Source organism: Petaurus breviceps, unplaced genomic scaffold (assembly GCF_028583685.1).
Source record: "Petaurus breviceps papuanus isolate PSGF00001 unplaced genomic scaffold, PetGlider_PUasm1.0 164, whole genome shotgun sequence".
Lineage (NCBI taxonomy): Eukaryota > Metazoa > Chordata > Mammalia > Diprotodontia > Petauridae > Petaurus > Petaurus breviceps.
The window spans coordinates 6055513-6079643 of record NW_027185735.1 but is presented as its reverse complement, the minus strand read 5'-3'; the positions used below and the strand labels follow the sequence as shown (position 1 = coordinate 6079643).

The following is a 24131-nucleotide window of genomic DNA, read 5'->3' as shown; positions in this document are numbered from 1 at the left end:
AATTCACATATAATTTAACTTATTAAGGGTTTTTTTGAACTAGCTGTTTACAATATTTACTGACAAAAAAGTTTCCATGACTTTGAGTTCAATTCAGCAAACATTTCAGTTGACAATTGGGGATAAAATCTATATAAATGCTAGCTCTAATAGTAGTAATAATAGTTATTATTGTTAGTAGGAGGAGAAAAGGCACTGGACCTATGATGTCATTGATAATAAGGAATCCCCAAATAGGAAACTCCATCTACCAATGCAAGTCTGCATCTTCTCCACAACTTGCAGTCTTAGAGTTACTTGAAGAACTGAGAAGTCATCTGTCCAGGGTTGCATAGTCAGCATGTGCCTGAGGCAGAACTTTAGACATGTCTTCTTGGCTCTGAGGCTGGCTCCATTGTCCACCACATCACACTGCCTCTCAAACTGACAATTCGTTTTAAAATTATCTTTTAAAAACTGACCCTTACATGATGAGAGCTACATGATTTATTTTATTTTCAGGTAGTTAAGATTTGGCAGCATTCATGCTGTAACTGAACTTTTTTGTGATGTTAAAGTACAGATTTCAACCAGAAAGAATTTGGCTGTTATTTTGTATAAAACAAAAATGTTTTCCATGTTTTAAGTCTAGCTTTGGCATTTCTTTAAGCTTTCCACAGATCTTCTCCCTTTGTGTCATAAAAATATGTATTGCCTTCCATCTTCCATACTTGATTATTCCTTTTCTTGTTGTGATAGGTTTTACATTTAGGGGTGTGCTTGCTTCAGATGTATTGAGGCTTGCTTTAGTTCTGCCTAATTTGTGTATAAGCTTTAAATATAATAAGATAAACTAAAAGGTTTCATTTATAGCCTTCTGAAAGTAGAACATTTTTTAAAGCAGGTAGGTGTCTCCACCCTACTTTTCATGAAGCATTTTACCCATTCAAGCAGACTTTTAAAAACAGCTTGTTTTGATAGCAGACTGTTCTCCTGTGGGCCTTCAGCCTTTGCTTCCTGGCAGCACCTTTGGTGCGAAAAGAGAGTGATCAATTGGGAGACTATCAGTGCCAGCATGCATAGAGTGATAAGTTAACACACCACTGGGAATTTCTAGGGCCCACCAAGATACTTCACTTCTAATGTGCTAACAAGCTCATTTTTCTACCTCTTGCCTCTTCAGTTATTTTTTTTTTCTCAGAAGAGCTTAGAAGTTGAGTGCATCAGGCATAATGAAAAGCTCTGTAGGAGGGAGAAGCAATAACCCCATTTTTCCCTTTTCAGCCAAATAGAAAATTAGTTTCTGGTAATACACAAAGGCCAGTATTTTTTGTACAAGGGGCACTGCTGTGAATCAAAGGACTCTATTAACTGCAGAAAATTCAGCAGCTGTGAATCTCCCCCAATGAAAAAAGTACTTTACAACAAGTTGTGAGATATGTAGTATTATTTAGATTGAACCATCAGTTTCATCCTCTTCCATTTATTAACCATATACTTTTAAACACTGTTATATTATTTTCCTGTGTTAAAATTTAATTATATCATCCAGTCATAAAATTCTTATTAAGCATTTTATACTGTATCTTGTCCTATTACTGTTACTACTGCTGCTATTACTACTACTCCTGTTACTACCAACCATTGCAAAAATAGGATTCTCTTGAAGTTCCATCATCACAGTAGTCAGAATTCAAAGTAATAGAATTTCTAAATATTTTAATATTTATTATATGAAATAACATGAAAGATTACACCAGCTTCACTTTACTTTCTTCTCATTTGAAGGGTAAAAGACATTAACTCAGAACTTATTAAGATCAAGTGCAAGATGAATATGTAGTCTTTTGTACCCTTTGTCCTTTTTGTTCTTTTTTTAAATTATTAGACTCCATAAATAGCTAACATAGTTTTCCATTGAGTTCCTAGTTCTATTTCAGGATTTTTACTCTTGGTCATTATTAGAAGTTTAGCATGATCACCAAAATTTAAAATATCTAAGTTAGTAATCAGGAAAGAAAGTATTAAAATGCTTTAATTTTTGTTGGAAAAATTCACTGTGACAGATCAGTAGGAGCATTTTTATTATCCTTTTTGCTTATTTAAATGTCTTATATAAGGCTTGCCTCTGTACACATCGTGCAGCAGGACAACTTTTAAGAGTTGTAGGAGAAAGGTTAACTGATTTCTCAGTTCAGGAACTATACTACATGAAATCAGCGTGCTAGTTTTTCCTGATAATTGTATGGTGCTGCCTGCTGTTCTACATTTTGACAGCCATTTCCATAGTTGCTTTCATGAACAACAGAAATATTCTCTCCCTTTCTTGCCCTTTCTGTGCTAACAGCACAATCAGGCCTGCTGAAATAGGAAGCCTGGAGTGGATTGTTCAGAAGCAACACTTCAAGACACTGGTCTCTTGTCAATAATATCAGGGAAGAGAATGTGGTGAAAGGGAAGTATGGTATTTTTCTGTCAGTTTCAGTGCCATGCAGATATTTTGTTAGCCAATGTTTCGGGATTTTGTATACTTTGCAAATATTCCTGCTTGTCAGTGTTGTGATTGACTGAGTGTTTTTTCCTGACATAAAGATTTAGTTGCATTTTCATCTTAACTGTTTGCTCTTTAGAAATTATGGCAGTGTTAGTATTTTCATTTAAAATGTATAAAGTTATTAAGGCAGAAAAACATTTTTTAAGCATGCAAAAAATTTTCACAAGCAAAAGTTGAACTTTTAGACACACTATTTTAAGCAGTATTATAAAACTTAATATATTGCTTTTCAAGCTAAACTTAACTATTTCCGTCTAATTTTAAAATGAGTTTGACCTGAAATAATTTGAATTTGTTTTCAAATATACCATATCTTTAATACTTTTGGGCGTCTGATATCATTGTAATTATATTATTTAATAATGTGTGCCTTTCCATTTATATTAGTGTGCTGAAGAGTAGCCTTAAATTAAGAACTATGCCTTTAATCCCAAAAAAAGCCATAATTTTTGATGTGTGAATGGTCTGAGAATTATAGAATAGGCTTGGCCATGAATATTGTTATTTATTACTTAAAAGAAACATGTTAACATTAACAGTAGTCCTCATGGGCATTATCTATTTAAATAAGCTGCATTTAAGTTCATCCTTAACAAAAGGAAAATAGCTATGAAGAGAGAGCTCGGTACCTGCAGTCAATTGTCCAGCACCACCTGGAGCCAACCACATTTGAGGATTTTGCAGCACAAGTTTTCTCTCCTGCTCCATATCATCACTCAACATCTGATACAGGTAAGAAGGCTAGAAACTATTGATCTTCTCTTGGAATTCATTGGAATTTGAAATGCAGCACCCTTTTTCTAAAACCATAAAAATAATTGAAAACTTTATTTTGCCTGAAATAAAGGACAATCACTGAAATACCATAAGTAACATATATCACAATATTGGCCTTTAGATTTGACTTATGAATTTGAAACTAAATATAAATGGCTAGAGGGAAGTTAAACTAGAAACACTGGTGTCTGTTTTATATTTCATTAATACAGCAAAAAAAGTTATGTGATAGCTCCATGTTTACAAAATTATTTCATAATACAGCTGCTCACCAGTCTCATAGCAGTCCAAGCACCATACTTCTATTGAGCTAATAGAGAAAGAAAGAGTGTATTTTATGAACTCATTATTAAGATTTCTTTAGAAGAAACATAATTTGAGCATGTAATTTCACATAATTTATAGAGGGTCAAATTTGGCAGTCCAAAAAAATTCAGTTATTCTATACATTTTTTCACTTCATAAAGCCAAAAACAAAACCAGCCTCAACTTAGAAATATTCAGTGGAAGGTTTTTTTTTTAATATTAAAGTGTAAGAGGGTACTGCATTTTCCACAATTAACTGTTTTTAAAGAAATCAATATGAAAACAAATAACTCATCAATAACAGGCCAAATCCTGTTCTGATAATACTTTGTACTCCTTATGATTGTTTCATTTATTTTATTTTCCCTCTTTAGATCATTAAATATCAGTTCTGTTTGTCTGAAGGTAAGACAGTGTACAAAACTCATCCTCTATTCTTTTACTCTCTCTTTTTTTTAACTAGAGCACTAAACTTTATAACTCAGGCATTTACAAACTTAATTGTTCCCTGGTCCACACTAAACATTTCAGAAGTTTTTACTAAATTTTCTCCAAAGTTGGTTTTTTACTAACCCCAGGTCTGCATGAAACACTAACAATGGTTCTGGGATAAAGATAAGCTAATGATAAAAGCTTTGGTTCAAATTATTAAATTCATTAGTGAAATTATCATGTTGACCTTTTTGTTTCTCAGCATGAACAAGTAATCCGAATAGATGGCATTGGTGCTCACATCTTTGCATCATTAGTGACATCCAAAAGGAGCAGGAGAAGAAGAATACAAAAAAAAAAAAAAAGATTGAAATTCCTCACTGATAAACTTTGTTTTTTAGGTGTCAAAGATGATATACCTTAATCCATGGAGGGAAGTAATATAGTTTGCTAAAGTATTTATAGAAATACTGGATTAGGATTTAGCCAACATAGTTAGACTCATATCAAAATGGTCATTAAAAAGAAATCTGAGGAAAAAATTTTAAGCATTGTTTATTCATGGGCAAATCTAATGAAAATGAGAATGATATGAAAATGAAGTATCATCTAAGGAGAGATAAAATGATTGAGATTTGTTTTGAGCAGATTGATTATATATCACCTGAAATACTCTGTTTGGGTGGTAGAGTAGAAAGGTAAAAGGAAGAAAATTATAAAAATAAATTAATAAATGGATCCATGAATACTAGTTTTATATTCCTGGCTGCTTCATTGCTTAGTAACAGAAAAGAATTTTTGGTGAAATATCAAACCATCTTATTTAAAATAGATGATGACTTTTGGCATGTCAGATACTTAACCCACAATTTTACCAAAATAAAAGGAGAATGGTTTTTTTAAATGATTCATTAGGATATAAAATAGACGACATTAGAAACAATTTGTTTTAGAAGATACTTGGGGAATAGAACTACAAACTGTTTAATGAAACGTAAAAAAATTTTCTTCAAAGGTAAAAAGGTATTTTTCATATAAATATTGATACTGCCAAAAATATTTTCACATAAAATATCGTGTTTTAAGCCAATAAAATTATCCTAGAAGACTAAACATTTTGGTTAAAGCAATTCTCTGTTCAACATAATAAAATAAATTTAAAGTGAATTGCTACTCCTTCATGCCCCACCACCACCACCAAAAAAAAAATAATGACAGAGCTGTGATCTCTTGGATTTTTTTTCTTTTGGACCCACCCCTTTAGAATTGTTCTACCATAGCACTTACCAGCTTCCTACTGAAGCCATAAGGAATGGTGCAAGAGAGGGTACACATAATAAAAATTAAGCTAAAATAATGGTCACCCACCAACCTGCAGATTTCAAAAACAGTGAATTAGCTGAAATATTATGATTTGAGGTTTTTGTTTTGTTTTAACCTAAAATTTGTTGAGTGTATACATAAGTGAGATTCATAAATATCTTAAAGATACCGTATTCATTCATAATAAAATACTTAGCATGTTACAATAAATCCTGTCAAAAATTAAATTCATTGTGATGTATAATTTCTAATCATTCCTATGATATAATGCTCTGTTGGTCTTCCAGTAGCTAAGTTAAAGTATTATTAGATTTCTTTTCATTTTTTATTTTTTAAAATTATTGTGGGGGAGAAAATCCATTTTACCTTCACCTTAGTTATCTCACATATGAGTGGAAATTCTTGAAACTTTTGATATTTCTATTTAAAGAATCCACTAGAATATTTTGTGTCAAAACAATTTACATACCAATTTCTATATAATAAAGACTTTTCAATTCAACAAAATTTGATAAGCCATTAGAGTAACTACAATTCAGATTATTCTAGATTAAATGTTTTACTAATTTTATAATTAGACTTACCCTTATCTGGAATAGTGGAATGGGATAAATTATCCTATCCAAAATTTTCAGCTTTGAAATTTTTCTATATATTTTAAAATATGGTAACTTGTCTTGTGGCAATGTGATTTGCACTTTGCTTAAGCCAATATTTTGATCCCATGCTGGTAGGTTTTAGTGTTAAAGACACTAAACTTTTTGTTGTGTTTTTCAGTACCCTTTTTGTAAAACTCTGAAACTTCAGGTTGTCATATAAGAACACCATATGAGTGACACTACAATTAATTTCATAACTTGGAAGTTTATTTACTCCCCTTCGGGTCAGGTTAGGTCAAAAGCTTTTAACCTTTTTTGTGTTATGGTCTTTCTGGCAGTCTGGTGAAGTCTGAGGTCTCACAGGGCTATAAATGAAACCAAATAAAGATGTAATTTTTCCCCATTCTCATTCGCAGACTCTCTGAAATCCATCCAGATCCCTACAGATCCTAGGTTTAGAATTCTTAATGTAGGTTGAGAGCTGTGAATATAAAAAAATATCCCTAGAATAACAAATTTTGGAATTTAGAGGAACCTCAGAAGCCATCTACATACACAAAAGGAATCCCCAGGATGACACATCTAACCTTTGCAATTGTTAGGAAGTTTTTCCTGGCATAATGCCTAAATTTGCTTCTTTGCAACTCCATCCATTTCTCCCGATTCTATCCCCTGAGACAAAAGAGAACAAAGCTAATCCCTCTTCCCCTTGATGTCCCTTCAAATACTTGAACACAGCTTTCATATCCTCCATTGAGTCTTCTTTTCTCCAGGCTAAACATGCCCAGGCTGACCCTCATGTCATGGACTCAAGTCCTTCAACCTCAAGGAAACTCCAGTTTACCAATGTTCTTCTTAAACAGTGGTGGCAAGAACACAATATTATAAATGAATTCTGCTGAGAGCAAAGTACTATGGGACTATCACCTCCCTCATCCTAGAAGCCTCTCCCAACATCACATTATTTTTTTTCTTGCATTATATTGCTAACTACACATTGCTTTTTCCCTACAAAATCTTTTCTGTTTCTCTTTTCTATTCATATTGACAAATCCCAGAACTACAAAGACAATACCAAATAATTTGGGCTTTTCAGCCCTACTATTCTGAATTCAAAAGTACAGGTTTTTTTCTTTTAAATGCAGATCCTTTCCAGAACAACTGATTTTATCCTTGCTTCTCCCATCTTATATTTGTGGTGTTGATTTTTTTTTTTTGCACTTGAGTTCAAGAATTTATGTTGATCCCTATTGAATTTCATCTCATTAAATTGCACCCAGTACTCTTACATGGGTCTTTACTGTCATCTACTCTGTTGCCTGTCTTCTCCCTTCCAGCTTTGTGTCATCTACAGATTTGTTCAGCATACTATATTTTATCTATATGCTATATAGTATATGCTGCCTTTGTTCCAGTCATTGATAAAAGATGTTAAATAGCAAAGAGTCAATGACAGATCCTTGGAGTACTCTACTGAGGAAATTCTGCCACATGGACATCGACTTATTAACAACTGCTCTCTGAGTCCAAACATCAAACCATTTCTGACTCTTATCTGTTAGTATTGTCATCTAATCTGTATATTTCCATCTTGTTTACCAGAAGAGTATGAGATATTTTATCAAAAGTGTTGCTAAAATCTACTACATAAACTATATTTACAGCATTACCCTTAACAACTACTTTAGTAATCCTGTCAAAAAGGAAATTAGGTTATTCTGGCATAACCTATTCTAAATGGAACTTTGCAATCACTACTTCTTTTTCTAGATTTTGGGCATCTGTCTTTTAGATTTTTCCAAAGAATCAAAATCGTACACAGGCCTCTTATTTGCAGACTTTTCTCTTCCCTTTTTTGAAAACTGGGACATTCACACCCTTCTGCAATCTTGTGGTACCTTTTCCATTTTCTGTGATCTTTAAAATATCATGGATAGAGGCTCCAAGAGCATGTCTGCCAGTTCTTTCGGGACTAGAGGACTTGGATTCACCAAGGACAGGTAGATACTCTCTTACTATCTACATATTTATATTGGGTATCAGCTCCCCATTAGCCATTTTTGTGCCATCATTTCACGTGTAAAGATCATTCTCCTTTGCAGACAAAAAAAAGACAAAGTAAGACTTTAGCTTTCCTTTTTTTTTCTACTGTCAGTTATCATCCAACTCCCATCCCTTTTATTTTCTTTCCCCTCCCAATATTGTATTTTTTTTAATCATCTTTTTTTGTTGTTCTCAGCCTTAAATCATTCTGAAAGAGACAGAGAGATCTTCTGTTACCTGGCCTTCCTGTCTTTTGTGCATTTCTGTTTTAAATTTAGGTTGGTAAATTTCCTTGTGCATTCACGTTAGACTCTTCAGACAAATCACATTTTTTTATTAAAAATGTTTCATTTGTTTTCCCAAATTTTTATTCTTAAACATCTCCCATTCCTCCTGGGCTGACTTCCTCCAAATTATGGTATCTTCCCTATCCATATTCACTCATAACCTACATATTCATATTCACTACTAAGAAATTTTCACAGCATACATTCACCTTAATACTTGATTTATGGTATTCTAAGCAAATAGATAAAGTGAATATTTTTTTTTAAAACCAACTCTTAAATTCCTGGTTGATATAAATAATAAAAGAATATTACACGATATCTTTGTTATAATTTTCCTAAAATTTACATAAATATATATAAAAGTAATGTCATCAAATTCATTAATTCATATATATAGTTCCAAAAATAAGAGAATTATCAAACAGCCTACTCTTTCAAACCATAGATAATTATTGAAATTTCATTTTCTATCTACTCCAGATACTGACTTAACCTTAAGAGAAAATTTTTCTTAACTACTATGATTTCCAACTCATTTTAGGGAAAATGTATAAAGGAAGAAAAGAATTTCAAAACAGAATATTCTTATCCATTAGCCATATTAAAGAAATTTAGAAACATCAACAAAAATAATTGCTCAACTTAGTAGTTTTAGAAAATATTCTAGAGTCATTTTTTACAAGAGCAATATCATTACCTAAATGTCATTTAATATACCTCATTAATTTCCTTCATAATTTAAATTAAAATTTGAGGCACCAAGATGGCTAATATTTACTTCAGCCTAATATACTTTCTCAGCTTCTTTTTTTTGTTTGTTTTTTGTAGGGCAGTTGGGGTTAAGTGACTTGCCCAAAGTCACATGGCTAGTAAGTGTGTCAGGTGTCTGAGGTCATATTTGAACTCAGGTCCTCCTGACTTCAGGGCCAGTGCTCTATTCACTCTGCTACCTAGCCGCCCCTCAGCTTCATTTTTACCCCTCACTGTTTGAGCTAATATGAATGTTTCTAGCTTGCTGCTCACCACCATCATGCAGTGCATATTGCGATCATAGTATTCTCTTCTTTGTAAATTAGATATGTTAGTACTTAAAAAATTAATAAATTGACCTTTGTTGATTAGATGAAATATTTCTAAAATACAAAGCTCTCATTTGGAGATAATACTTGGCCATCTTTGTAGCCTTCAAGATTTTCACATTCCTATAAAAAGAACATTATAAAATACTGTGCAAGTTACAACTGTAATACAATTTATACTCTATTAAAATTATTGTTAATCTATACAAAGTAATAGTAAAAAGCCCTATATTAGGCCTTAGCCTCATATTTGCCAGATTTGCCATTCTCTCTCAAAATATGATCTTCCTCCATACTCAGATACAGTTTCATTATGGTTCAATAGAATAATCACAGGTTGATTCCTGAGCCAATTTTTTTGACTGATCCATCAAAAGAGTCCATCATAAGTAGGATAGCTTTAACTTTAGGTAACTTTTCTGTCTTGTTTCCTACTCTGTAAAATATAATACATAAAAACCTGCCACTGCTCAATTCACAAGATGATTTGAAACTTCTAAACTGATTCGAGCTCATTACAAGAAAGTCATTTTATTAAAAACCTGGTATATGGATATGCCAGTAGGAAAATGTATCCTAGTCATTTTTTAAATTATATTTCTACAATTTTACACTACAGCCAAATGTATTCTACTCTTAATGCTATGAGCTTTGTGTTTTTACTATTTTTTTATATCCCCAGCCCTTAGCACAGTGTCTAGCACATAGTATCCACTTAATGAAATGTTTTGTTTATTGACTAGCTTAATAAATGTTTATTGACTGACTGAACATTGTGATTATTCTATGCTGGCTAATTGAAGTTTCTTTGGCAATGATCATTTGCCTCCATTTCTACACATTTTTTTTTTCCTGCAAAATCTTTCTATTCTGTTTCTGTTTTTTCTGTTCATATTTACAAATCCCAGAGCTACAAAAACAATACCAAATAATTTGGGCTTTTCAGCCATACTATTCTGAATTTAAAAATCCAACCATTAGAAAGATGCTATTTTGGGGCAGCTAGGTGGTGTGGTGAATAGAGCACCAGCCCTGGAGTCAAGAGGACCTGAGTTCAAATCCTGCCTCAGACTTAACAGTAAATAGCCTTGTGACCTTGGGCAAGTCACTTAACCCCAATTGCCCTGCCCTCCCCCCTCCCAAAAGCACCAAAAAAAAGTTATTTTATAGCTTTGAGGTTACCAAAAATTCTTAAGCTCTTACATTTAATTTTGGGAAAGTCTAAAATGACGGTATTTTATATCTATCACAAAATGACAGAGTTTATTTACCTGCTTATTTGTCAACATTGCATTCTTTTTAGTGATCTGTTACTATTTATCGATATCCCATGCCTTTTCCATGCCATCTTACTCAGTTTTGTTGGAATAGTCCTAGTAACTTCTCATCATTAAATGCTGTATTACATTATACATCTTTCAGAGGTACTATGAATTGATATCTCTTCACCAAGATTAACCCCTGTGTTTGTGCCTTTGATCCCATCTCCTCTGGAAGATTGCCCCCACAGTCGATCTCCCCACTCTAAGTCTAAGATAACTAATGACACCTTCCTAGCTGCCTTCAAACATGCTTAGCTCCCTCAGCCTCAAGAAAACCTTCACTTGACTATTCCTTTTATCACCAAATTTCTAGTACAAGTTGTTTGTATTGTTTTCTACCCTTTCTCTATTCTTATTCACTTCTCAACCCCTTGCAGTCTGGCTTCCAACTTCTTCACTCACTGGCTAAGACTTCTCTCACCAAAGTTAAAAATGATCTCTTACTTTCCAAATACAATTACCATTTTTGTCTTTATGCTTCTTAGCTTTTTAGCAGGATCAGACAAGGCCCCTTCTCTAGGATACTCTCTTCTCCCTGAGTTTTCATGACACAGCTCTCTTAGTTTTCCTAATTACATGCTCACATCTTATTCTCCTTTGTAGGATCGTTATCAATGCCCTACCCCTAACTTGATGTGCCCCTAGGCTTTATCATGGATCTTCTTCTCTTATTCCTCCTTATGCTCTGTTGATGATCTCATCAACTCATATCAATTCATTGGTCATATCTTTGTAGATGACTTCCATGCGTATACATCCAGCCTTCATTTCTTTTCTCCATTCCAGTCTCCCATTATGGAATGCCTTTTGGACATTGGAAACTAGGTGACCCATAAACATCGCAAAGAGAGGTCCAAAATTCATTATCTTTTGTCAACCAAGCCCTTCCCTCTTTTCTTCACAGGTTTTGATGAGAGTACCAACCAACCTAGAATCACCACTTCAGAGTCATTCTTAACTCTTCAGTCTAACACTCTCTAATCAGTTGCTAAATCTCATCCTCCACAACATCTCATAATCCTTCCCCTTTTCTCCACCCACATTTCCACCACCCAAGTTCTTCAGGCCCTCAACACCTGGATTAAAAAGAGTAATAGCAGCACTTAGCACTTTAACATATATATATATATATATTTTTTTTTTAAAAACCACCTGTATTTTTATCTTATTTGATCCTTACAACAGGCCTGTGAAATAGGTACTATAAGATTTATCTTCATTTTACAGACTAGGAAACTGGGTCTTTGCCAGTGACTTTACAAGTCACTTTTCCTGGTCTCACAACTAGTAAATGCCTGATCAAGATTTGAACTCTGGTCTTCCTGACTCCAAATCCAACACTATCTGCTGTGCCAACCTAGCTTCAGTACTGAATGTCCTCCTTGACTCAAGCTTCTCCCTGTCTCTAATTCATCCTCCAGATACTTGACAGAAGGACATTCCAAAAACACAGATCTTACCATTTCACTCCCCTGCTCAAAAAGTTTTTAGAACTAAATGCAAATGCCTTTTCTTCTCATCCAAAGCCCTTCACAGTCAACCTTCAGTTTACCTTTCCAGGCTTATGACACATTAATCTACATCACATACATTCCAGCCAAACTGGCCTCCTTGAAGTTTGTGGTATAAGACCTGCAGTCTTCTCTGGCCTCCATGCCTAAATGCTTCCATTATGGCTCAACCCAAGCACCATCTCTTCTTACACAAGGTCTATCCTGATCTTTCCCCTAATTGTTGGTGTCCTCTCCACTAGAAATAAATTTGTATTTATTTTGTATATATGTATCTCCATACATGCTGTTCCCCTCTCCAAACCAAATGCAATAGCCTTAAAATCAGAGTCTGTTTGGTTTTGTCTCTATACCCCCAGGGCCTAGCATGAGGTTTGGGACCTAATAGTCACTTAACAGATGTTTGTTGACTGAATCAACAAGTGATAAAAAATTCCCACATCACAACTTAGAGCCTATTTCATTTCAGTTCAATTCAGCAGACTTTTATTAAGTACCTACTATTGTGCAAGACACTGTTCCAGTTACTAAAAATAGGAAAATTCTATACATGGTAAAATAGCATGATTTTTCCATCTGGTGAAAAAAAAAATTTAGTTCTATTCCTCACTAATTTGTCCAACTCCAGGGTTCACTTATTTTTATTTGCATTTAGGAAACATAAATCTAATTAGCTCATATGTCTTCTGAATTTGTAATTATTAAATGTCTTCAGTGGTTATAGTCACACCAGAACTAGAACTTCTATAGTTCTACACATCCAGAGATAAACAAAAAAAAAACCACATCATGCTTTTTAAAAAATGAGCCATAGAGTTAACTTATCATTCTCACAATGACCACAAATCATTACAGCCATATTGATTATGGCTATTTGTAATGATGGTGTTAACTGGTAACAGGAAAGCACATGGATTTGGGGGGGGAGGGGCAGGGCTAGGGCATGATTCATTTTATTAGCTTTCTGTAGAGATGGCCTATGTCCAATGATATGACATCAATATTTATTTTTTAATATAGCAATTCACAAACTTTGTACTTTGTGTTCTAGCAAATACACAAATAATAAAATTAACATTCAAATTAATGTCTCACACTATAAAAGTCATGTATTACTTAGAATAGAATATTAAAGTTATTGTATACATTCTCTTTCCTGTACCTTTGAAAATTAGCAGATGTACATTGCAAATTATTTATTTTAAGTTTGAATTTAATGGGAATCATCAGACCAGAAGTTGCTGTGGGGTCTAGAGATTCAAATGTTGTCATATACTAAAATTAGTGACAACCAAATACCAAGAAACTTTATTCAGTCCTATGTGGATTTGGTGGGGTTTCCATTAGGGGAGATTTTTGTTTATTTTTGTTGAGTTTTATATAGATTGAGAGTAAAGTGGTTAAGATAACATACCATGAGTTCAGGAAACGCATTAGAAGGTCAGTGGATTTGGACTGTTTTATAGACTTCTTTTTTCTTGTTCTTTTCTGTCTTCCTGTGTAACTCTTAGTTGGTAAGTACAATATGTTGGATTTACAAAACAGCTCTTTGACTGTGAAACCATTCATCACCCTAACCATGCTCTCAGTTATGTTATTTAACCAAAACCTGATTACTCTCTTCTCTGTTCTTCAGTTAACACCTGTCAAACCCTGCAGTATGTCTCATATCTGTTATATCTATCTTCTCTCCTGTTTCCTCACTTCTCTCTACTCTTTCATCATTTCTTCATTAACAACAAAGAAAGAAATGCAGTGATAGTTCTCTTCCTCCCCAAACCTCCACTAGAAAGCATTGGCCATCTCAAGGTAAAAAAGCCAAAAGAAGCCCTCTCATTCTTGCTGGGAATGGTGTGCTCTACCAGACAAGCATGGGCTCCCATCTACCCTCTGTCTGCCTTCTGTCTGCAATGCTTTTCTGAAGGGGGCCAATGGTTCATGGACTCTGATGGTTCACCCAAGTTAGATACTAAGGGGGGAATGACACATTTCCTTATATTTTAGGGTGTATAGGTCATTATAATCCCAGTTAATAATGAAGGCTGAAGCAATCCCGTTGAGGAGGGGAGAAGCTGACCTGGCTTTTGCTTGACCAAAAACTTAAGGCATGTTCTTCAATACATTTATGATACTTATCCTCATTAGGTACTCTAGAAACTTTGAGTTGTGATGAGATTTACCAAATGCACTTAAGTTTACTAGTATCTCAACAGGACCCACACCCCTATGAAAATTTATACTTTGCCTTATTAACATTTATAAATTCGGTTTTGAAAGTGAATAAAGGCAAAATAATTGAGAAATAGACTATAATTAGAAAGTTTTAGGCAGTAGCAAAAGTCTGAGACCACCATTTATTATGATACCTGATTCGGAATATGTGTTCATTACCCAGTTTACTAGTTGCAAAGAATATTATACCATTTGATATTTTGATAAATACCAGTAGTCAGAGATTTTCTTGCTAGGCAGTGTGGCATAATAGAAGGCTATATTTGAAGTCAAAGAACCTGATTCAAGTACTGGCTCTGCTGTTTACATGCATGAGCTTAACCTTTCTGGGCCTCAGTTTCCTCATCTGTAAAATGAGGGGGTTGAACTAAATGATTTCTAAGGTCCTTACAACTCCAGATCTATGATCTTGTAATTATACATGAGCACTATTACCTTTAAAGAATCATAATGAAGAGTCTAGACAAATGCCTTGGGAACCGTAGGCTACAATAACACTAGACTTACTTGCAACTTTTTCTTTGTTGTCTCCTCAAGTTATTTGGTGCATTTTTGTTTTTTGCTTTGTTCAGAAGTGAACTGTGTTCTATGGAAACATTTAAATGGGAAGAACTAACTTAATAACAAGGGATTTAGTCTCAATGGCTAAAAAATTTTAACTTGTTCCCCTCTTTTTCTTTTTTTCCACTTTCACATCTGTTTCCTCTGGTTATTTTTTTGTCTGTGGAAGAACTGGAAATCTCAAATAAAAGAAACAGTATTGTTGATCGATCTTAAATTATGGCATTTTTTTAAATGGTTTTTCCATTTAGACAGATTTTGATTTTAGAATCTTTGTTATGCAAGAATTTGCTTTGGTTCTTTCCATAAAGGAAATTACTTAATACCTTTAATGACTTTAGTTTGACCTCATAGCTTTTTAGGACTGTTTCAGAGTATTCAATTTAAGATGTGAATGCCTACACTCTGAAGCTTACTGTAAAGGAACTAGTCCTACTCACCTGCATCTTGAACCCTGCATGCTGATGGTGGCTCTAGATCCCTCCCCTTCCTGGTTGCAAGGAAATTGCTTCCCATTGCTTCTACTCGGGATACTCTGGTTGGTTCTCCCCATTATTTGATGTTTTTTTTCCTGCTGACATGATGGCTTTCAGTGAGTGTAATAGGAGTTCTAATGAATAAGTATTGTTTGTCAGAAAAGTTCTTTTTTTTAATGGGGTACATTGCTGGAATTGGTACTAACAGGTTTGTCTCCTACTGTCTCCCACAGGCTCCTGCCCGGAGACTCTACCCAGCGAAACTCCAACAGCATCGCAGATGGATGGGACCGACTTAGCTTCTCCAATGTCTCCACGAACCAGCAAGAGCCGAATGTCTATGAAACTTCGCCGCTCCTCTGGCTCTGCCAATAAATCCTAAGGAAACAAGCAACTCTGCAGCTTTTTTAAATGACGAACATTAGTCTTGAGCAGTTGAATTAGCACTGAAAATATTTCCCCCCAGAATTTAGTCAGAACCATCACACACATGCTCCTTCCTTGTATACTTATTTTAGAAAACACCAATATTTTATTTGTAACAATATTTTAGCTTCAAGATTGCTCTGGGGTTTTAAGTTACACTCTAAGCTTCCACTTTTTTGGTGCAGTTTATATGCTGTACCCTTTAATCTTCTTGATAATTATGTCTAAATTGTCACTTTTAACTCCATGGTTAACAATGAACCAATATATAATTGGAGAAAATTATCTCACTTATTTATTGTACCCCCACTGTAACTTTGTTAGCAAGCTAAATATGTACAATTTTTTTAAATGTGCAATTTTAAATTTAAGCATTTGTAAAGTCCAAGCAAAAGATGCAAATTTGTTCATACACAGGATGTGTATATATTATTTATGTTATGAAAATAAAATAATTACCATAAAAGGTCTTTTAGTATTTTAGTTTCCACTTGAAAATTTTCCTAGTATTAGGTTTTCTTTCCCAAAACAGTGTGTCATTTCCTAGTCATGTGGGTAATACCATGACAAATCAAAAAAACAAGAAAAATCACTGTGCTGCACTCTGACTTATGCTTGCCTTCTGATTATTTTTTTTTTTATAACATTTCCCTTTTAAAATGGTATCACTGTTCAATGCCATTCTGTTTTGAAATTGTGGCCCTGATCATCTGGCCACAGGACCTCAATGGATCAATAGTTTTTTTCTTATATATGGAAAAAGAAGTATTTTTCCAATGTAACTTCCTTGCTCAAAATTATGTGTACTACTAAAGAAGATAAGGGAATATTATCCAGGAGTCATACTTTAATCTATTGTTAATATTGAGCTTAGAGGTGTGGATTAGTACACAATTCATTCCTCCAGAGGTATTTTCCTACAACAGATGAGCTGCTCGTATTTTGTGTTGAGTAGCATCTCCTAAGGAAATGTAGCATGGCATTGGTTCTAACTGCATGTGTAAATACATCATACAGGCAACCACAGAAATATAAATTATGTATGGTGATTCATGTAGTATCTACAGATTTGTAATTGTTAAAGAAAAGATGACAATATTTAATAATACAATAAAAAAATTATTCTTACCAATTCCTGTTCTTGAGTGTTGATTGAGCTTTAGTGTTTTATGCATTTTAGGTATCAAGTAGAGTTGATCTTATTTCTGTGATTAATAGACAGTAAAGCATGAATTTAGTTTATCTTCTCACTTAAAAATGAATCTGAATTCTCTTTCTGGGGGTATACTTTGAACCCAGTTCACAAGACATCTCTGTAATCTAAGATTGCCCACAGTGACTTCTCTCCCGACACAGTTTGAGTTATGCCAATAATTGTTTCAGTTGCTTAATACTTTAATTTCTCAAATAAACTTTTGTTAATGCTGCTTCTTTCATATAAGCCAAAACTTCAAAGAAAAAAGGTTATTTGGTTTTTATAAGAGAATAAATCTTGCTGATTAAGTGTCAGAAACTGATATTTTTGGTTTTTTGCCATTAAACAGAAATAAAAATTGAAAACACAAGAAAGCCCCGTGTTTAGCTGTGGAAAATAGCTTTATTAGAGGAAGTGCATTAGACTGTATGGAGTTCAAAAAGTTAAGGAACAAGCTGAAATAATCCAGAAGACTGCCCTAAGATGAAGAAATATGAAGAGAAGTCACTCATTTCCAATGTGCTCTCAAAAAAAAAAAAAACCAGGAAGCTAGGATAGTATAGGAAAAGAATAGTGAAATAATTGCTTACAAACAAGTAAACCATAAGCCTCCAGTTTAAAAAAAAAAAAAAAAAAAAATAAAAACAAAATTTTATATATAGTATTTACTTAAAAAAAAAAAAAAAAAAGGAAGGTGGAAGGTCAGTATTCCAAAGGAAAAGTAACTTCCTAGAGACAGCCAATATTTAATTGGGGAAGTGTTTACAGAGTCTCCATTTTCCCCTGGAATTTAGATTATTTAAAAGGAAAATTATGTCAGTCTCTATTTAAAATGATTTCTGCCTTCTCTCTTGCCCCCTGTGTCTTTCATTGGGTTCTAAATGCTACATGTAAAGGTAAAGACAACACACAAGACACAAGCTAAGCATATTTATTTGGTGAGCACCATACACCTCTGACTAATAGAAACAAGGACAAGGATGTATAGAATGTACATTCATCATGGTTTACAAAAAGCAATTCAAAAGCCACGGAGTTTTGAAAAAAAAAAAAGTGTTAAATGAATTGCCTTTCAGTTTTGTGGTGGATTACATATTATTGTAATGTTCATATTTAGTACAAGAAATGAAATTACCAACAAAAGTGTTACACAAATTGAGTGAAATGTTACTAAAGGGGTAAAATTTTAACTTCAAGAGACCAGTCTAATGTGTTTTTCTTTTAGTCATTTTAAAATAGTTAAGCAAGTTTACCTTACACAAAAATGAAGGGGGAGGGGGGAGTGTACCTCAAGTCGAAACAATCTTTGTTGCAGTCAATTAGCACTTTCCCCACTTTCTTTGGGGTGGATGAGTTTGATGGAGTTGGGGGGGGGAATGTTTACAGGGAACTAAATACCTAAAACAAAAGCCCTCAATTTCACTTAAGCTCAGATTTGCCCACAGCCACAGCTCACTTAAAACCTTGCTTCTTAATTGTTTTCTGCAAGTTTGGCACCAATCACGTCTATTTTTCTATTCACAGAATGTATAGTGAAAATTTATCTGAGCCCCTTTGGAGAGAAATTATATGGGTGCCTGCTATGACAACGGAAGCAAAATCAGTAATAACCACGTTGAGAGGCTTTTAAAAAGAAGGAAAGAAAAAAAGTCCTTTCTAGACACAGATAAGTCTTCGAGACTTTCCATAAGAATTAACAAGTCACATAGAATTTTGGGGGGCCTCCAGTGGTTCAGCTCCAGGAAGCTTTTAGGAAAGAAAAGGAGGTAAGGAAAGAGAAGGTGGGGGAGGGGCACTTTTACCAGTTGGTCCCGCTGCGGTTCACAATGTCCATTTCTTACTTCCTGTCCCTGTCCTAATCTTGTTTCTCTTCGTACTCAGCAACCGGGTCTCAGTGGCATCTGGAGCAGCAACACCTGCCGGCTTTCCGAAGGGTGACATTTGTTAATATGTCGGGTTAGACCCAAGGAACTGAAGAAGGTGGACGGACAGTGCTTGCATGGAAAGATCTGTTGAGTATCTCCGTCAGCTCCTCTACCTCCATTTGACCCCTCTGGAGGAGCCCCAGCTAAAGCAGGCAATAGCATTTCCTCCCGCACTGCGTGCCACAACCGGTGCTTGTCTCTGATGTCGGCCGAGGGGAAGTGCGCCCCGCAAAGTGGGCATGGGAAAGCAAGCTGCAAGCTCGGCTCAGTACCGTAGCCAGGGGTCAGCGCCCGGGCTGACCCCACCTGATGAGTGCCTAAGTGCTTCCGCAAGTAAGCTTGACGGCGGAACTTCTTGTGGCAATATGGACACAAGAAAACCTCAGATACCCCTTCTCCTGGGCTCTTTCCTGTACCCTGGACGCGACGCCCCGACTCCCTTTCAGTATATGGGCCCTGTGGTAGCTGGGGCTCAGGGTGCTGAACGACCTTGACGTCCTGGCGTCGGGTAGAAGTAGAGTCGGAACTATCTTGATGCTGATCAGTTCGGGAGCTGTCCCGAATAAGAGGGTGCTGACCTTCAGTCCTTTTCTCTCTGCTGTTCTCCTTACCCTCTGGCAGGAAAGGTGCGATGCTGCTGCAATCAGGAGACAATGAGGAGGAAGAGGAAAACGAGGGAAGAGCCTTCCCGTCCCCGGGGACAGCTGTGGCAGCATTGGCAGGACGTGGCTTGTGCCACCGGCGGTGGGAGGCGAGATTGGCTGGGCAGCTGAAGACCTTGTCGCATTCGGGACATCGGTACTCAACTCTCACTATGCGAGAGCATCGGTGCTGGGCCAGCGCAAAAGGATCTGCGTACTGTTCTTTGCACAGCTGGCAAATGAATTCACCCAGAGGCGTTCGGCTGCCTTCAAGGCCTCGGGATGGGGTCCCAGGCACCTCCTCCTTGATTTTCAACCCCAGGACTGGGGATGTGGTTACTTCATCCGCGAAGCTCAATCTCCTCATAGCCTTTGGCTTCTTGGCACTTGGCACTGTTGTCCCAGCCACTGACACTGACATGGGTCCAGGAGGGCCCTTGTCACGACGGTCGCCCCCAGTACCCCGCTTCAGTCCCTGAAGAGTGACAGTGAGGGGAGCTGAGTCCGGCTTTGGAGCAGCTTCTGGGAAAGGTGCCAAAAGTGGCATCAAAAGCTGCTCCACCGAAGATGGGGCGGACGAGGGTGCCACTGTGGAAGAGAAAGCAACAGCGGCTGTGGTGCCTCCCGGGAAGGATTCAGCCGAGGCAGGAGAACTGAGGCAGCGTTCCAGAAATGTCCCTCGCAACTCCGCACCCGCTGGCTTAGCTGGACTGGGACTGGGACCAGGGGTCGAGCCTCCACCCAGCCCCCACTCAGCGCTTTCCCGCCGGCCTAGTCCGCTACTTCCTCCGGTCCCTAGACAGGACGAAGTGCGCACGGGAGCTGACAGTCGCGAAACCGCCTCCCTCTCCTCCTTTTCTACCTTTTCCAATGAGAACTCCAACCGCTCCGTACCCTTCACGCTTCCTTGGAGACTAGGGGAAGCTGCTCTAGGGAAAGGAGGCGCCTCTTGGGGCCCCAGCAGCTGAAAGTCCCTTTCCACCCGACGCACGCGGTAAGAAGCTCCCAGCCTCTTGGTTCGTTTCACCAGAAAGCCCCTCGGCATGATGGGGTTGGGAGAATGTGAGAATTAAACTGAGAGCAAAGGGGAAAAGTGAGGGGTGTAGGCTGCAGGACTCAAGACTGGAGCAGGACGTTGCTACAGCCGTCATGTTCCGGCCTTTATAGATGAGACGCCAGCTGGGCAGAGGGGGCAGTCAACCGAGCTCTGGGATGGGAAGGTGCTGCCCAATCAGGAGTAGAAACCTGTGCCGGAAAAGGGGGGGAGAGGGGCGGGCAGGGTCTCAGCTCGCAGCTGCCCAGGCTGGCTACCTTGGTGGTTGGATAAGCACCCGGGGGAGGGGGAAGAGCTAGACTGCTTCGCCACGCCTTCCCCGAGTTCAGACAGCATTATCCCCCTCATCCAACAAAATCAGTTACTTGTCAGTCCAGGGTTAGAATGATTCCTATCTAGGACGGCCTGTCACACTAATTCAGAGTGGAGGTGAAGGCGCGGGAAACCCGCCGGAAGGTAAGCCTGTTGATGTGTGTTAGGAGGTACGAAGCCCTCATCCTTCCCCCACCTTCTTAGCTAGCCCATGATTACAACCTCGGGTGTCTGCTCCTGGCCCTCCTTCCTTCTCACTGACAAAGAGAGTCTCGTTAACCCCTGGCAGCTGGAGCCTGCTTACCGCACCGCAGCCTGGCCCCGAGAAAAACATGGAACAATTTCTGGACCTGAGAAAGGGAGGGGAATTCCCCCTACTTTTCCAGCACCTCAGGTCTCTGAGAAAGAATCGAGGTGTAGCGGTTGCGACAGAAGAAGCCTCAGAGAAGAAAAGACATGTCCATGTAGCCATGGGCGGCATTTGGATTCCTTTTTGTGACTTATAGGAAGGCCTAGTCAGCCCAGAAGGTCCTTTGACTGGGCGGGTAACAGGGCATTTGTCGTCAAAAGAATGAGGGGAGAGTAAAGGAAAGGAGATCGCAGGGTATCTGTGGGAAGCTTAGAAGAAGCCGTGGGTATATTAGTAACAGGTGAGAAATATCTCTACAGAGAAGCAGAGTGAATTAACCTACTGATCTGTTCCTAAATTTACTGCTGAAGCATGTCTCACATCTATCTGATTGAGACTACCAGTCTCTGACCACATGAGAATTTATTTGTGATTAAGGGTGCTCAGTGTGGAGATTGTGCTTCCTAGCAAACCTAGCTCAAGAAATTAGACATTTCAGTGTCCAATTAGTTAAGGAGTACAGTATATTTGATGTATATTGTGAGGGGGAGGGGAGAGTACTGAATAACTTTCTTCCTTTCTCAGATGAGGCTGCACACAAAGATATGTCTTAGCACCTCAGTCTGCCTTATAGCTCCAGTTAGTCTATCAATAAATATATGTTAATGCTTATTATATACAAATAAGCTACAAACAGGATAATCAACAGAGATGGAAGACACTAGGAAGGAAACAACCATTTATTAACTGCCTATTATGTGTGAGGAACTTTGCAAATATTACCACCTCTGTTCCTCACAATAGCCCTGGGAGGTGGGTGCTATTATGAATCCTATTTTATAGTTGAGGAAAACTGAGACAGATGAAACTTAGTGACTTGCCAGGGTCATATGGGCTGGAAAATGTCTGAAGCTAGATTTTATTGAAAGTCTTCCTGATTTACAAGCCCATTGCTCTGCTCACTAAACCACCTACCACTAGATGTAAGAGGGATCATGAAAAGCTTCCTATAGATGGTAGAATTTTAGCTGGGATTTGAAGAAATACAGAGAAATCAGAAGACAAAGATGAAAAGGGAAAACATTCCAAATATGGGTGACAGCCAGTGAAATGCCCCAGAGTTAGGAGATGGAGTATCTCGTTCAAGAAACATCAAGGAGGCAGAGTATATGGGAGAGGTAAGGTCAAAGATTAGAAAAGTTGGAGAAGCAGGTAATAAAGATCTTTGAATACCAGAGGACCCTGGAGGTGACAGAGTCACTGGAGTTTATGGAGTAGTAGGGGTGACACAGTTAGACTTGTGCTTTAGGAAGATTACTTTGACAGTTGAGTAGAAGATAGACTGGAGTGGGGAGAGACTTGTGACAGGCAGACCAACCAACAGGCTATTGCTATGGTCCAAGCGAGAAGTGATAAAGGCCAGCACCAGGATGGTAGAAGTGTCAGAAGAGAGAAAAAGGCTAATATGAGAGATGTTATGAAGGTGAAATTGATAGACTTTGCAATAGATTGGATATGGGGGAAGGGTATGAGAGTGAGGAGTTGAGGATGGCACCTAGTTTTGGAGAGTGAGTGACTGGGAGGATGGGGGTACCTTCAACAGCAATAGGAAAATTAGGAAGAAGGGATGCTTGGGGAGTAGGGAAACAACGAGTTTAGTTTTAGACATGCTGAGTGATGCCTCTGGAACATCCAATTTGATATGTCCAACAGGTAATGAGATCAACAGAGAAATTGGGGTTGGTTCAGTAGTTTTGAGAATCACCTGCATAATAATTGAATCCTTGGGAACTGCTGAGATCACCAAGAGAGATATTGTAAAGGGAGAAGAGAAGAGGTCCCAGGCCAGAACTTTGTGGGACATTCATGGTTAGCATGTGTGACCTGGATTAAGATCCACATGTTAGGGGCAGCTAGGTGGCACAGTGAATAAAGCACCAGCCCTGGAGTCAGGAGGACCTGAGTTCAAATCCAGCCTCAGACACTTAACACTTACTAACTGTGTGACCTTGGGCAAGTCACTTAACCCAAATTGCCCTGCCTTCCCCCCTCCAAAAAAAAGTCTACTTGTTAATCAGAGTTACATGGTACTTACATATTCATAGTATGGAACACACCCTGCCACAGGAACAGCAATTTGTAAAAGAATGAGGAATATGACACTTGGTACAATCAAAGTATTTACAATCTAGATGAAAAGATAAGACTTGATGGCTTGTATTCATAAATTTTGTTCAAAGAGCAGCAAGGAAGCCAATGTCGTTGAAGTTGGTAGAATATACATTATTGCTCTCATTTTACAGATGAGGGAACTTAATCATAGGAAAATTTAAGTGTCTTGCCAATGGCCACACAGTTTAAGTGAGTGATTTAAGAAGTAGAAGGCCCAAATCTTTTTACTTCAAATTCAGAGTTCTTTCCACTATACCAACATGACTTACAACACATGGTATAGTTATTAGAATCTTTGATAGAAAGTAAGAGCAGCAGGAAAGACATTATGTACTAGATAATATCTAACTAGATCAAAATCGAATTTAAAAAATGAAAAGCTAAATTTTAACTGCAGGAAAACTAGCCATTAGTCATGGACTATGGATTCTTCCCAGTAAAGGCACTTTTCCCTAGTAAGTAAAATGAAAGATGTGCAAATTTGAAGATTTTAGAGTCAAAACATCTATTTTGGAATCATCATATCCAATGACCATGTAAGTGGTTTTTGGTTTTTTGTGCTTTTTTTTTTTA

At 37.1% G+C, this 24131-nt stretch overlaps 2 protein-coding genes across 5 annotated transcripts in view; one reads left to right on the top strand and one right to left on the bottom strand.

Annotated features, from left to right (window-relative positions):
* RALGAPA1 (Ral GTPase activating protein catalytic subunit alpha 1) overlaps positions 1-17042 on the top strand; it is a 323542-nt gene extending 306500 nt beyond the window's left edge. For 3 of the 4 annotated variants that reach the window (XM_069082259.1, XM_069082261.1, XM_069082262.1), the window contains 3 exons: positions 3141-3265; positions 4174-4176; positions 15718-17042. In XM_069082259.1, the coding sequence (XP_068938360.1) occupies positions 3141-3265; positions 4174-4176; positions 15718-15866 (277 nt within the window). In that variant the 3' untranslated portion in view covers positions 15867-17042. The remainder of the gene's footprint in view (positions 1-3140; positions 3266-4173; positions 4177-15717) is intronic. The other variant, XM_069082260.1, reaches the window with a different exon arrangement.
* A 1940-nt stretch (positions 17043-18982) lies between these two features.
* Positions 18983-20716, bottom strand: INSM2 (INSM transcriptional repressor 2). The gene has a single exon (XM_069082414.1). The coding sequence runs from the start codon at positions 20714-20716 to the stop codon at positions 18983-18985; it is 1734 nt and encodes a 577-aa protein (XP_068938515.1).
* Between the last annotated feature and the right edge of the window lie 3415 nt (positions 20717-24131).